The sequence below is a fragment of the Camponotus vicinus genome, unplaced genomic scaffold (assembly GCF_025532165.1).
Source record: "Camponotus vicinus isolate PSW18456_S1 unplaced genomic scaffold, iyCamVici1.0 SCAF_1, whole genome shotgun sequence".
NCBI classification, from domain to species: domain Eukaryota; kingdom Metazoa; phylum Arthropoda; class Insecta; order Hymenoptera; family Formicidae; genus Camponotus; species Camponotus vicinus.
This window is the reverse complement of record NW_028141945.1, coordinates 21,847,839-21,862,603: the sequence shown is the minus strand read 5'-3', so window position 1 is coordinate 21,862,603 and position 14,765 is coordinate 21,847,839. Positions and strand designations below refer to the sequence as shown.

General features: G+C 31.5%; 1 protein-coding gene across 13 annotated transcripts in view; it reads left to right on the top strand.

Moving 5' to 3' along the window:
* Sona (sol narae metalloprotease) overlaps window positions 1-14,765 on the top strand; it is a 47,101-nt gene that overhangs the window by 20,563 nt on the left and 11,773 nt on the right. For 12 of the 13 annotated variants that reach the window (XM_083078467.1, XM_083078471.1, XM_083078473.1 and 9 more), the window contains 3 exons: window positions 8,823-8,923; window positions 13,485-13,545; window positions 14,403-14,614. In XM_083078467.1, coding sequence (XP_082934593.1) covers window positions 8,861-8,923; window positions 13,485-13,545; window positions 14,403-14,614 — 336 coding nt within the window. In that variant the 5' untranslated portion in view covers window positions 8,823-8,860. Of the gene's footprint in view, window positions 1-8,822; window positions 8,924-8,952; window positions 9,024-13,484; window positions 13,546-14,402; window positions 14,615-14,765 lie in introns of those variants that run through there. The other variant, XM_083078478.1, reaches the window with a different exon arrangement.

The following is a 14,765-nucleotide window of genomic DNA, read 5'->3' as shown; positions in this document are numbered from 1 at the left end:
TTAAAATCTTTCTTACGCGGACACGTATGGCACCGATGTCGCCAACCGCTCATTAAAGTTTCCGGAAATTTCAATGCGTGTAATAGAGATGTTGAACACATTGTTGCCTTCCAAGTGTTCTATCATTTTATTGCAAATGAAAACAATCTCGACATCCATGTTTCTCAATAATCGGTTAGTAATGACGAAAATTGCATATATTTATGCAGCGGAATTTAAATGCAATTCGACATGTGAGAGAAAACGCAAGGTGACTAAAAATCGGAAAGTCAGAGACTCCGCGGAGGTGAAAGGAAACTTCTTTCGCCGGAAGCTCGCTCATACTATTAGTCCTCGTTCGAAACATATATTTCCCATATATACATGTATTCGAGGGAGGCCGCTGATCAACGGCAGAACTTCGATTACCTGTCCGAGGGAACGGCGCGCACTCATGATTCTCATAAAACCGATTTCCGGGCTCCTTGAGTGCCAATCGTGGCCGTCGACCGTCAGCCAGGCCGGACCTGAAAAATGCATCAAGGCGGAGTGGTTCCCATATATCGACGGCACATCGACAAGTTGCGGAATGCGTGCGGAATGCGTGCGGAATGCGAAACGTGGGGAGAAGCATAAGTTTTCAGTAAATGTGTCCTTGAGAGGTAGAAGACAGAATACATGGCTGATGAAACGAGATAAAAAAAGAGATAGATTTAGATAATTCGGTTCTTTAAAGAGAAAAAAAATGCGATTACGAAAAACGTTTTGTTTGATGTGAAGAAAAATTCAATAATAATTTAAAAATAATCTAAAAATATATATATTAAATTATTTAGCTTAATTCAGTAAACAAGTATTTATCTGTTTTATTTAATATCTCAAAAGATAAGATACTTGAAAGAATCAACAAACAAATTAATTAAAATTATTAGGAGAGAAAGAGAGAGAGAATGAAGTGCAAGGTTCAATTTGTTTCTACCGAGTTTCACGGTTTACGCATTTATGTATTGTAGTCATGAACCAACACACTCACACACACACACACAACAGACTATGTCTAACGACACACAATCTTGTAAATCTTATCACGATACACACCTTGTCTAAGCGTTTGCTTTTAATAAACCGGAAGCGCTGAAACTAGACAGGTAAGTCGACTGAAGGAAAAATATACGCGTAGTTAAACATTGAATAGTAGGCGTCGACATAAAGACTTGTCATAATCTTGATCTGATATGTCTCATATTTGCACAGATTTACACATGATTTTTAAAACATGTATAAGTCTCGAAACAAATTCAAGTATTCCATGTAAGAATAAAGTTTATAATTTGTAATTTTTAAATACGTTATATGACGAAACGAAAATTTATAATTGCTGAAAATTATAAGATTTTTCTTCCTGATTATTAATATTAATTTATATTAATTTATATTAATTTATATTAATTTATATTAATATTAATATTAATTTAATATTAATATTAATTTAGATGGAAAAAAATCAATATTTCTCTGTCTTTTTCAATATTATTTTCTAAAACATTCTAAGGCTCTTTTCTATTATTTCAAATAAAGATAAATATATGCATATGTCAGTTGAAGTTTCCATCTGCCAGTTGCACGATGTAACATGCGAGGCAATATGACAGTCACACGTTACAATAATTGCGTTTCTGTTCGATCACAAAATGCGCTCACAAAGAAATTATTTTTTACCGGAAACGCGATGAGATCAGACAGATAAATTGATGATCGGCGGCGACGAGAATCGATGCCTCATGGCTGTGAGCGTCCTCGAGAACAGCTATGTATTCCAAATGCCACTTATGGTACTGTCCTCTCGTTTAGACCATAAGAGAAAGTCCGCTGGACGTCTGCGTTAATACCGCGAGTGAACCATATTGCGCGATGCATGTTGTCAGCCACTTGCGAGGTACAACATTGCGCGTTGAATATTTAATATTTAATAAATGAAGACGCGAAAGGTAATTAATTAAAAAAATACACGATTGCATACAAGTTAGTCATTGAAATATATAATAATTATTTTTCATGTTTTCTTATTAAAATATAAAATAAATGAAAAATAATAATTATTCATTTCTAAGATATTTTTCATAGATATTGCTAACAATAAGTTAAAGAAAGAAGCTGTCAAGATAGCGACTTTTATCAGTAATTGCAATATTTATTTAGTTGAATTTTTATCGCTCGATACATGTGATTTATTATTTCACAGACATTCGCCGGCTTATTTGATTCAAGTATCGATTTTTCACATCGTTGATTAAACTCGACCTCAAACCCTTTCTTACAGAATCACTCAACCGCGCAGATAAAATCGCTATGAAATAACGCTACAAAAGCAGAATTAATCGATTCGACATAAAAAATAGAGAAATGGCTGTTATAAAATAGCCTTGAAACGCGATACATGTGTCTCGCGAGTTGGAATTGTTATTCGAGGCTCGTCGTCCGGCATAAGTGTGTATTAAGAACCTCACTTTAATTCTCCGAGACGTGGCATTGGCGCGTTCTCCAAATACCTTCCTACTTTGCATAATACACAATCTTGCCTCGCTTCTTTAATCTCTTTTTTTTCTTCCTTGTCGTACGTCGATGCATTGATTAACAAACGTGTGTACAGACAACACCTATGTCACGTTTGGTCGCTATTGTGACTGCTTTCTTGATAGCGTGTGTATTCAGCAGAATTTTGTATACTTGCGAGTAGAAAGCAAAGAGAGAATCTGATTGATTCAATCGCGATCCAATAGCGTTTTCACAAAGAAACAGTAATGCATTCGGTAATGCATCGCAAATATCTCGAGTCGAATGACTGGATACGCGATTACAGCGAAATCGAGAGAAATTTTGCGTAGAAGATATCATAGTACATTAATAAAACGAAGGATGAGTATTCGTTTATTATCTACAACTATTACTGAACGGAAAATAGTTTCTCTACGCAGTTTAATCAAATTGATATTGATAGTTGTTCAGTTATAAGCAGTTAAAAATGAAAAATACTTAAATAACGATACTCTAATCCTTCTCCGTCTTCTCTTCAGTTTCAATTTCACTTTCAACTTTAACTTTAATTTCAATTTCATTACCATTTAATGTAATTATTTTACTGAAATTTTTTAAGATTTCTTGGAATCAAATCGATAATATTAAATATGTATTACTCCCCATAATATAATGTGAATCATAATCGCACTACATTTTTTATTTATTTTGTATTTATATACGCGCAATAAGTACATTTAATCAAGTTTACAACTTATTTTTTTAGTTTAATATCTATTTATTTTGATTAAAAAATAAAAGCTTAAAAAAAGTCTTTCTTTAATCTTTAAACTACGACTGTCGTTAATAAGCGAGTTTAAGATATGCTGTGACGCAGGGATCGCTTATTGACAATTTAGTTTCATTTGTTTACGTTGTGTTATCTCGGGTCTGTCTACAGTTTATTTTATTCATTCAATAATTTATTTCATTTATTTATTTATTTTTCTTACGTGGTGGGCATTTTTTTAAATAATTATTAGCGCTTAATTTTATTTTTGCGTTTGGAGGTTTAATGTTATGAATACATACATAGAATTAAGAAATGACTCGTACGGTGTATTATATAATTTATGTAAATTACTTACCATATATCTCATTGATCCGTCGGTTATTTAAATTTTCTTTTTTTCTCTTGCTCTCTTTGTTTCTCGTGACACTTGCACTCACTCGCGGAAATACTCGCAATTGTGTTTAAAAAAGAAATTCGACAATATACGAAGCGTATCGAATCACTACTTCACTGCTCTAATGTTATCGTACGAATGATAACAAGGTTGTGACATGTAAACAATAGCGGGCTCGCTATACCTTGCCAGGACCAAATATGATATTATACACACACACACACACACACACACACATATATACACGCGCGTAGAATATATTATATAGCGGTATTTTTTAATTTATAGATCAATTAAGGTAAAATTATACCCTAAAAATTTATCTTTTAAAGAAAAAATAAAAAAAGGGCGTTAGGTTCACGCATAATTGTATTCGTTTTTAATCTTTTTTTTTTTAAAAAAGGTAAGTTTTTAGGGATTATAGAGTTTATCAGCGAATTTTGTAGTTAAAATTCTAGAATTTCGATATATATCATATTATAATAATTAGAACCGTGATTGCGATTTCTCACAATATTCGATCTATTCCGACCATTTTCGCATTCCGGAAGTAAGCACTTTGCATTACTTCCTGTTATCCATAAGCACGCAGACTAAAGGAAAGTCATTGAACGCAGGATGGAACTACTGTCGATTAGCTTACTACATTGTATCCGTTTGTTTTGCAAATAGGAAACGAGCACGTTCGCACCGTAATAAAATTAGCAATTCTTTTTCCTCTGGCTATAAAAAACCTTCAACATAGTAATATCATAAATTTCCGCCTATTCACATCGTTCGAAATGTATCGAATAATTTTAATATAGGCAATAAAGATGAAACTCGCGTATAAGATTTGATCTATGAGTCTAGACATTTTTAGGCAACATAAAATTTGCCTATGAGAAAAAATTTCCAAGAAAAATTTGTATATCATTAACAGTAAATAAACTGCTCTGTGACAATTATATAACTGAAATTAAATGAGAAAGAAAAAGAGGCAGAGAGAGAGGGAGAGAGATTAATTAATACTGCAAGAAATAAAATAGTTTTATTAATAAAAATTTTGTAACTATTGTATATTGTATATTATAATAATTAGTCTTCTTTTATTTTTTTTTTGACAATAATGTATATAATATCAGTATTCATACATTTACATACTTTATTTTTTGAAATTTGATCTAGGCATGTGTATATCCGTATATTTTAAATTTAATAATATCTGTAATTTTGTGAAAAAAAAACACATAGGATAGAGTTTAATCCTTGATGTGATTCCAATAAAAATCGCAATCTATCTGTCGCAATTACTTGTACTTTTTGCTCTACTTAAATACCCCTCTATATCATATACAGGATATGATATTGTAATGCACAAGTTATATACATTTGGAGATTGTGTTACGAGGTAATATTTTCTTTTTTAATATTACGTGGCGTGGAAAGCGGATAGATAAGAGTTCGATACGGATATCGATGACCGTCGATCTCGGGAACCACTTTCCATTGCTTAATCCGAAACGCTGTTCACAATCTGTCTATTCTAATCCGAGAAGAAAGTGTTCGAATACGATATGTACGCAGCGATAAAAAAGAACCGACTTGACATTATCTCACTCTCGATTTCCTCGTCGAGATGGTAGATGAAATTGCGCTCTTTGCGCATTTGCTCCTTCGACGAGGAAAGCGAAGAATTATTTTTCGCAATCGGAATGCCCTCCTCTCGCTTTTCTTCCTCTCTTCTCGGCTGTACGTAATACGATAAAACCAGTTGCCCTTTACTTGACTTCGTCTTCAGTTCTCCGAGCGTAACGTTGACATTTATAACCCGCAATTACTCTCCGTGTTAATTAATGCCGCGCGGAATGATGACCGCGGCAATACATTCGCTTTTGCTCGTCCAACGAAACATACAATAAGGCAAATTAGACATTATCAGGAATCTAGACAATGACCCAAATTTATTTTTTTTTGTGGTCACAAGCGAAAGTAACATTTCTTCAGAATTTTTATTTTAACGCATTTGGGATAAATTTAATATCACTTTCTCATAATGATTGCCGGATTGCCTTTTTTGTGAAATGCATTTTAGCTCGCTTCGCCTCTTATCTACAAACCGCAGAATCTCATTTCACCAAACCGAATAAGGATCGAATTAACTAAATTTAACGTTTATTTGTTTAAATATAATCTAATTTTTATATGCATAATTCAAGATAATTTTATCTTTTTTTTCTTATAATTGTCGAATCGATCGATTCGTGAAGTAGATGTATTTTTTAAATTTTAGATCGAACCAAATAGTAATAAGATAAATAAAATGTTATTGATATTGCAAGCGATGACGCAAACTCTGCGAGGCCAAGTAAAAATTAATGTATTATGTACATGATTTCTTTATATCTTTATATTAATTTTGGTTAGTCATCCTTTTCAAATAATTAATCGTTCCTTTTCATTTTTCTTCTTACAGTTATCTCGTGTATTGTTGGAATTAGCTTTTTATAAGATTATAACACGCTTCGCGATACATTCTAATTTATACTCTAAAATTTTAAAATTTGATACAGTCAAACCAAACAACAATGAATCAAATGTCAACACAATGAGGACGCAAATAATAGCCCAAATTTATATTCTATTGTTCGGCAGGTTTCTAGATGAAAGCATTGCTTTTTTTTTGTGAGCTAATTGTATTTCTAGACTTTTAGATCTTTGCAATATAACAATATATATTTTTTTATTAAATTTTATAAATTATAGGAATAGTTATTAAAATTATTTTATTTAAGTTAAAAAACTTTGTATAGTATCTATAATGATTATTAATTTTATATGATTATTAATTTTATTTTTATATATATTTATATAATGCGCGCAAATTTTCACTTGTAATTGGTCGCTGACTACTTGATATTTTACATGCCTAATAATAATAATTATAATTATATAAGATTAATTTTAATTACTATAAAATTAAAATTTACATAATTTAAAGGTTTCATGATTTTATGGTTACTATTATTTGAATCTCTTAATTGTAAAAAATATAAAATTTTTTTGAAATAATATAAAAGATTTTTTCACAGAGAAGAAATATTAATGGCTGAAAATTATATGTCGTTAATTGTATGTCATTACTCTTCTTCTAACATCGTAAAATGAATTAATAAGAATAATGATATGAAGATGTGGGCATGGTATGCTTGAATGTTATCTTATGATTACTTAATGACAACATAAATAACATTCAATTAAAAATATTCATAAATAAGCGGCACAATGAATATCTTACTATAGCGTAGCATTGTCTATAGCATTCTATAGCGTGTGAATCTCGATTCTCGTGGTATCTAGAGTAACCTATGAAATTACTCATTATCGCTACACGAAGGTCGAATATATTACTTGGATGGAAAGTTTTATTTGTTATTAAAACAATAAGACACACTTTTTTTTGTCCCGTATAACTTCATTGCTTTTACTCTCATAGATTTCTCCATCCAGCAAGTTATTCTCTTTGATTTGTGGCCTTAATTCTTCCGTACAATTGAATTTTAGAAAGGATATGCGTTGTAGAAAGTAAACTGTTTAGGACGAAAAAGAAACTATTTTAATTACTTAGAGATATTTCTTTTAGAAAAATTATATTATTAAATTATATAAATATATTCTATAAATATATTCTCTGGAAAAAAATTAACTAATTTCTTTGATATTATAATTTTGCCGCAATCATTTTTATTAAAATAATTTTTTATGTTTAAATTTTGACATATTTTACATATCTTGTTACATAATTCATATATCGAATTAAACACTAAATTAATTAGTGAATATTTTGAGCATTGATAAATGTTCATATGCTGCGTTTAAATTACGAAAGATCAAAATATACATCACACATTTTATAATTTAAAATTAATTTACATAATTAGCTGTCATGCATATCATTATTCTTTAAACGATCTCGTATAACGATATATTTTTAATGATTGTATTTTTTCTAATTTTGCCTTTTAGCTTAACACACATAAAATAGTCATAATATTAACAAGTTTATTTATAGCATCGTTTTCATAAATATGGATTAAAGTTGACTGAAATTTAGCTACTTTACGATTCTTCCTTATCTTTACATATAAAAAAGATTACAGAATCTCACTTATATATTAATTAACTTTAACTAATGTTTTAAAATTTTTCAGAGCGTCAAAAAATGCAATTATATATTTTGCGTTTCATGTGTGTGGCTTTTCAAAATTAAATTTTCATCAATAATGGCTTGAATCTTGAAATTTTCCACCAGTTGCCGTGACTTACAAATTTTTTCTTACAAAAGTCTAGTATTTAATTAGAAAAGTTTTGAATCTCTATTTACTTTCAAGGCGTTAATGTTTTTTTTTTTCATTTTCTTTTCCGCGACGAGAAATTAATTCTTTTACATGATATGATTTTATTCACAGATACGCTATACTCTCTATGTTTGAAGCTTTTGGCGCGAATCCGTCAGTATTATAATCCGTCAGCGTTAATAATGAATGCAACTAGCAACTAAACTTTCCTTCCGGGATCGACGTCGTTGCACTTGCACGCTACTTCAACATCGTACGCTCTCTCATTTCTTCGTGTAGTTTTCGTTTTCAGTTTCATGCACGCGTGAATTCATCGCGAAGGTTAGTTTCGATTTTTTTATCTTAGCATTTAGCCCCCATCGGGTCTGGTAAAATTATATAACCGAGATTTCCTTATCGCGTTATGCATGTCAGTGAACAAAATATCTTTTTTTCGTTTGCTTTCATACGTGAACACAACTCTCATTTTCGCAAATGTATTATCGGGTGGAATATCAAATGGAGTATTTTAATACCACTCTCACACATTAAATATTAATTATATACATCGATGAGGAAAAATGATTTCAATCAATTATAACTGGGAGCAGGTATATTTGTTTTTGAAATAATTTCAATAAATTTTTTAAAAGTATAAACTTCGAAGGAGGGAAATGATAAAGGAAAGTATAAATACATGGACAAACGTCATAAAGCGAGACGTGATTTTAAGATATTCGCGACTTCGCGGTGAGATATTTACTATAAAGCGCTAATTATTTTTATTACGTTCTCATTTACGAGACGATGATATTTTCTGTTTCAGCGATGTGACGCAATCAGTCAGGAATATTTTTATGCAAAATGACTCGCGCCCTTGTCCTTCTCTGCATGGCCATCATTCTACCTCTCTTACGATGCCACAAGGTAAGATCGCAGTCAAGATGCCCAAGGACACACTGTTATCCTATATGCAATTACTTCTTTTAAGACAAAGAGAGCATGTCTGCGCGTCATGCACACAGAGGTAATTGTACTAAATTAAAACAATCACACAAAATGCGATGACGACTCTAATTATTAATCGTCGCTAAAACAAGGAAAACTCACAATACGCAAAACAATGTAAAGATGTTTCTATTTATTTAAGTAAAATCCTTTTTTTTGCTTCTTATTCCTATTTTAACGTGTCAATTGTATACAACATTATTTCAAATGTTTTGTGCTTAAAGGATATGATATATTTCACATTTCTTTACACAAACTTTAATTTTATAAATATATATATAAACTTTAATTTACATATATATTTACACTTGCATTGTAACATTCGAATATTATTTAGTGCGTTATGGCATGCAAGGAATTAATTAGCTTGAAGCTCAGTAATATGGGTGAGGATAATTAATAATGCATCATAATTCCACGGATTGCTCGCAGTAAACGTCGCTTGGGTGCGCCAAGTATTTACGAGAAAATTACAATCGCGCTTGTAACAATTTGCCATAATTTAATCCGCTTCTATGAAATTTTTTTCAATTATCGAATCAGAAAAATCATATTTACAAATTTATATATTTTTTTCCGATTATTTATTTAGTATGTCGGTAAGAAATTACGTGTATATAAATATAATTTAAATGGAAGATACAGCAAATAGTACATTTAATTGTAAATTTAAAATCTGCCTGTTTGTTTATTTTGACATATCAATTTATTTTATTTCTGATATGTTATTTAAATGAATTTCTTTCTTAGAAAGATCGGCGATACGATAAATATAAACACGTATTTTTACGCTCGTAAAAATGATACTTGTTAACAAGAGATATAAACAGGATTACGCTATGTATCAATGATTGCCTTGTAATTAAGAAAGCGCATGAAAAACGAAAGGATTACTATTAATGGCACGTTTACGATTCAACACGCGTCATCTTGTCGTAGATAATCATCACGAACGTGGTCAACGGCCGGTTCTTCTCTAACTTACGTAAGAATTTGCGCACAAAATTGCAATAAAATCATCGAACCGTTCAATGTTGTTTATCGCCTTGCTTTCAATTTTTTTCGAGAAATTTAGACGCGAATAATAATTGTGCGATTTTGATAATGATATCACGCGACTCACGCGAGATAACAATTAACAAGCAGGAAAGTCAAGTAGAGAAAAATAGAGAAAACTAATCAGAATTGAAGCAAGATGTCGGTGAAAATATTATAAAATTGACAAGTTTTAATTAATTATTTGTAAGATTTGATTAAACTTTGGTAAAAAAAATTTATAATCGAGTATGGCATTTAAAATTTATTAAAACATTAAATTATATACTATTGATAAGCAATATAATTACAGTATTTTTACCCGAATATCTGATATTGCGTATCCCATATCATTATTTCACATTGGCATCTTTATCAAGATATATATGTTTTTTTATACTAGATTGCAATCAATAAAGTATTGAAATACGATATAAAGAAAAATAAATCAAAAGTAACATAACAGTTTTGATAATTTGTATGTTGTAAAGTATGTATTATAATTCAATATAAAATATATGCCAACTTATTGAAGTACTTATCCAAATAATAAAATATATTTAATTATTTAGAATATATTTTTTTATTTAATTATTATTATTATATTTATGCCGAGCATATATATGAATAAAAATATTATTTATTAGTACACTGAGAAAAATCGTTTGATTGTACCAACAAGACGTATATGATTGAAGGCATTTTGGTTAAATCAAACAAGAATTTCTAGTTATCATGATAAGACTTGATTTTTTATAACTAGAACGTTTAATAGATTTTACTATAAGGATCTGGTTAATATTTTCTGGTTGAATCTATAAAATATCTTGTTACATTAACTTCTTTGCTTGCCGCTAGGAGGCGAGCCACTCTTAACTTAACTCGTATTCAATATTTTCCATGAAATGTATATAAAGAACTAGTATTAACATTAAATCCAAGGTATATTTTTTTTCTCTTACGAGCAGTAGTGCCAGAAAGAGGGCGCTAGCTCTCTGATCGTGTGTGTTTGAGCTGCATCCTCTTCTTGCATCACTGTTTTGTCAGTTTAATTTCTAACAAACTGAATTTAAAATAATTTATTCAATAATCTGGATTGAATTTATCCAATAATCTTGTTGGAATTCAGAATATTAAACAGACTTTTGAAATTAGATGGAAAAAATTTTAGACGACTTGGTGCTGGTGAGTTTAGTATTATTAACCAGAAAATTTGGTAAATTTAACAGGAAGAAATTAATCAGAATCATCTGGTAATTCCTACAAGAATTCTGGTTCGTCCATTTTCCAACAGACATACTGATTGAATCTACCAGAATTTTAATTAATGCAACCAGATTTTTTTCTCAGTGTATACTTTATGATTAGCCTTCGTGAGCGATCACTTGTTTAGTCATCAGTAAAACGCGAAAGATGGAAAAAGATCCTGATACACTAAACAGTATAATTAGACAAAAAATCTTCACGCTTCTGATCGAGTCATCGTGGCTAGATGTTGCAAAGTCGGTCATCGACTGCTCGCCGACTTATGTAAATCTCTCGTTGTTAGGAAATTATACAAATAATTACTTTCTTAAAGAGTTTCCAGAGTGAAACGTTACTTCCGGTAGCCGTTCCACGTGATTTATGTGATTTCGAGATGTATTTGTTGGCCGGGAAAGACCGAAAGCGAAACCGGAACGCATTCCTAGATCCGAGAGAGTAGTCCACTTTTCACACAAAGGTAGGACAATAGCGGCGTTTCTATCGATCGACGATTATGCGCTCGTAGATGCGTGAAATATATTATGTGAAATTGAAATAGGCGCCGTTACGGTTAACGAGTATTACAAAATTAATTGCTGAGACTAAGAAGCCATCGTCGTCGTGAGAAATTCTCGGTTACCTGGCCTGTGGGATTTGACACGGAATCATTATATGTGATTCAAGGCAAATGCATGGAAAGCAAAAATCATTGTATCGAGTAAAAAGTTAATGTAAAAGAAATTAAAATTCCACATAAAAGTTAAAAATTTCACGCAAGAATTATTTGATAAAAATGTGATATTTATTAATTTTGACTACTTTTTAAGTGGGAAGGAATTTTTGGACATTTTCGAGTAAACAAATAGTTTGTTAGGAAATTATCGTTTGAAACTATCGTTTGTACGAGTGCAAATCGATCAACTCTCGATCGCTCGGGCACTCTAGTGAAGTAATGAGCGAAAGTGATCGACCTTAGAAGCCCCAGAGCTCCTTTGAGCGTTTCGCTGCAGCTCGATTTCTGCGACACCACGTGTAAGTAAATGCTGTTAAATGGTAGAAGAAGACCTTGAAATGCGATTGGAAAACAGAATATGCGCGCGTATCCATTGATTACAGAACTATTGCTATAAAACCGGACGAGCCGTACCTAATTCTGAGAACACTTGAAAAATCGTCGCCTTAGTTTGACCAAAGTCTATCGGCCAATTACAACGTTTGTGAAATCGCAAGCATAAACTGAAATGACTACATTAAATAAAATTTGCATATATTAATGCACGGTTAATGTAATTACTATTAAACTAAACAATTGTGTTAATTATCTATACTACATTAAAATATGAAATTATTATTTGAATTTAGAAGCTTGAGCTTTATTTTATCTCATTCTATTAGTATAAGCAATATTAATATATCATTATTATACAATGCACATTAAATTAAAAATTTGTTACTGTGCAATTGTTAGATTCGTCGTTATTTAACAAATTACTCGGCTTAATAGCATGTATTGTGAAATATAAAATTTCAGTTGTGGATTAATCTACAAGTAATTCCACGCGCGCTTGTACTACCGTCTGTGATGTAACTTTTTACGACACAAAACGTGATGTCTTTTTGCCACCGGCATTACCATTCTCGGTTAGATTCTACTACATTGCTCATTTTATCTCGGTTATTCCCACAGTATTGGCAAGATAATACGATCGAAAAAGCATCATTTCGACCGTGTTGTCTCGTAAAAAATGAAATTAAAGTCACAGAATTGTCAAGATGCGTAAGGGAAAAAAGCAACGAAATGGCATAATGACAAATAATGACGAAATTGCGAATCCCGGAAGTTGGATTCGCTTGCGAGATGTCTCGCACAAACTCTTTCTCTACATTCTAGTCGCGTTTCCTCATTCGAATAATTACGGTGCTTGAGTAAATTTCTTTCAATTTATTTTATTTTACTTTATGCGCTATATATATGTATATTCTACATTTTTACATTTGATCTGTTACACATATATACGTTTATATTTTGAGAAATTAAGGCCCACACTTTGCAATCAATCTATATCTCACTTGCCATATCGTACATCACGGATTTATTCACGAATCGATTAGCAGAACGTGCGATATTACGATGATCATAATCTTGATTATGTAAAAATATTGCGACACCCATGTTTACCTAAATTCATTTGTGTTTCAGATCCACGAGCATATGACAAGGGAAGAGATGCTATCGGTGTTTTACACGGGACACGAGTCCGGTAATAACAGCAAAAAATAGAGTAACTCGTATGGCGAGCGCGGTTATCTTTTAACGTCCCGTTTCTTCCGGCTACGCGATATAATAAAGAAAAAATGATTAAAATATCAGGTCACTGACTAATGCGATTCTAACACGAATGGTGGGGATGCGTCAAGGATAATCTTTATTTGAAATAATTTCCTATGCGCGATATTTCTCGTTATTAGAGAAAAATGTATGCACAGTTATTTGCTCCTTGAAATTTGTAGTTCGGCTTTCCTTAATTAAAAAAATGTCGAGGAGGTCATCATTTTTCACAGAATTAAGTTCACATATTAAATAAATGAATTAGAATTTTGTTGAAATAAAATCTACGTCGAGTTTAATCCTGAATAAATTTTTTCCGAGACTTTTTCTATATGAAAAATTTCCATTCTTCCGTATATTTGACGCATGCCAAAGAAAAAATCAAATATTAGAAACGCAAATATTTTTCGACATTCAATAATGGGTCGTTAAACTCAAATTCTCCGTCGTAAATCATTCTCGATGAATATTTATCGATTCTATCACTTGTATGAAAATATTGGAGAATCGTCGTAATAACTTTAAAAAGGGTCTCCTGCCATCAGCCTGTCATGATAAATGACTATGAATTTTCTAACGACAGCTTCATGAGGAATCGATCGCGAAAAGAACCATTAATTTTAAAAGCACTGATATCAACAATGTGCTAATACTATACGAAATATGTTTACAAGGAGTATCTTCAGCATCAACGATTTAAACAGAAGGAATTTTTTAACATCTCTCTCTTCGGATGAATATATATAAATAAAATATATATGCGTTTTGTAAATATTCCTAAAATCGTAGTGCCGCCGTACGAAGTCGTGCCTGTGTTGCATACGGTGCACAAGAGGAGCGTGGACGCGAAACCACAGATTCATCTGAAGGCCTTCGGCAAAGATATCAGCCTTTCGTTAAAGCCCACGAAAGGATTGCTGACGGCCAACAACCTGCCAATGTGGACCGTCACCAGAAACACGTCGCAACCCGATGGCCTTCATTACGAGAGGGTAAAGGATGTAAGTGATCTCTTTTAATTATCGAGATATCTTACAACCTTTACAAACTTAAAGCCTCCTTTCTTATATTAGCAGTTATCAGTCTAGAATATCCGAAAAGATAGTTATATGTGATGTAAAACTAGTTGTCATTTTTGAAATCTTTGATTTT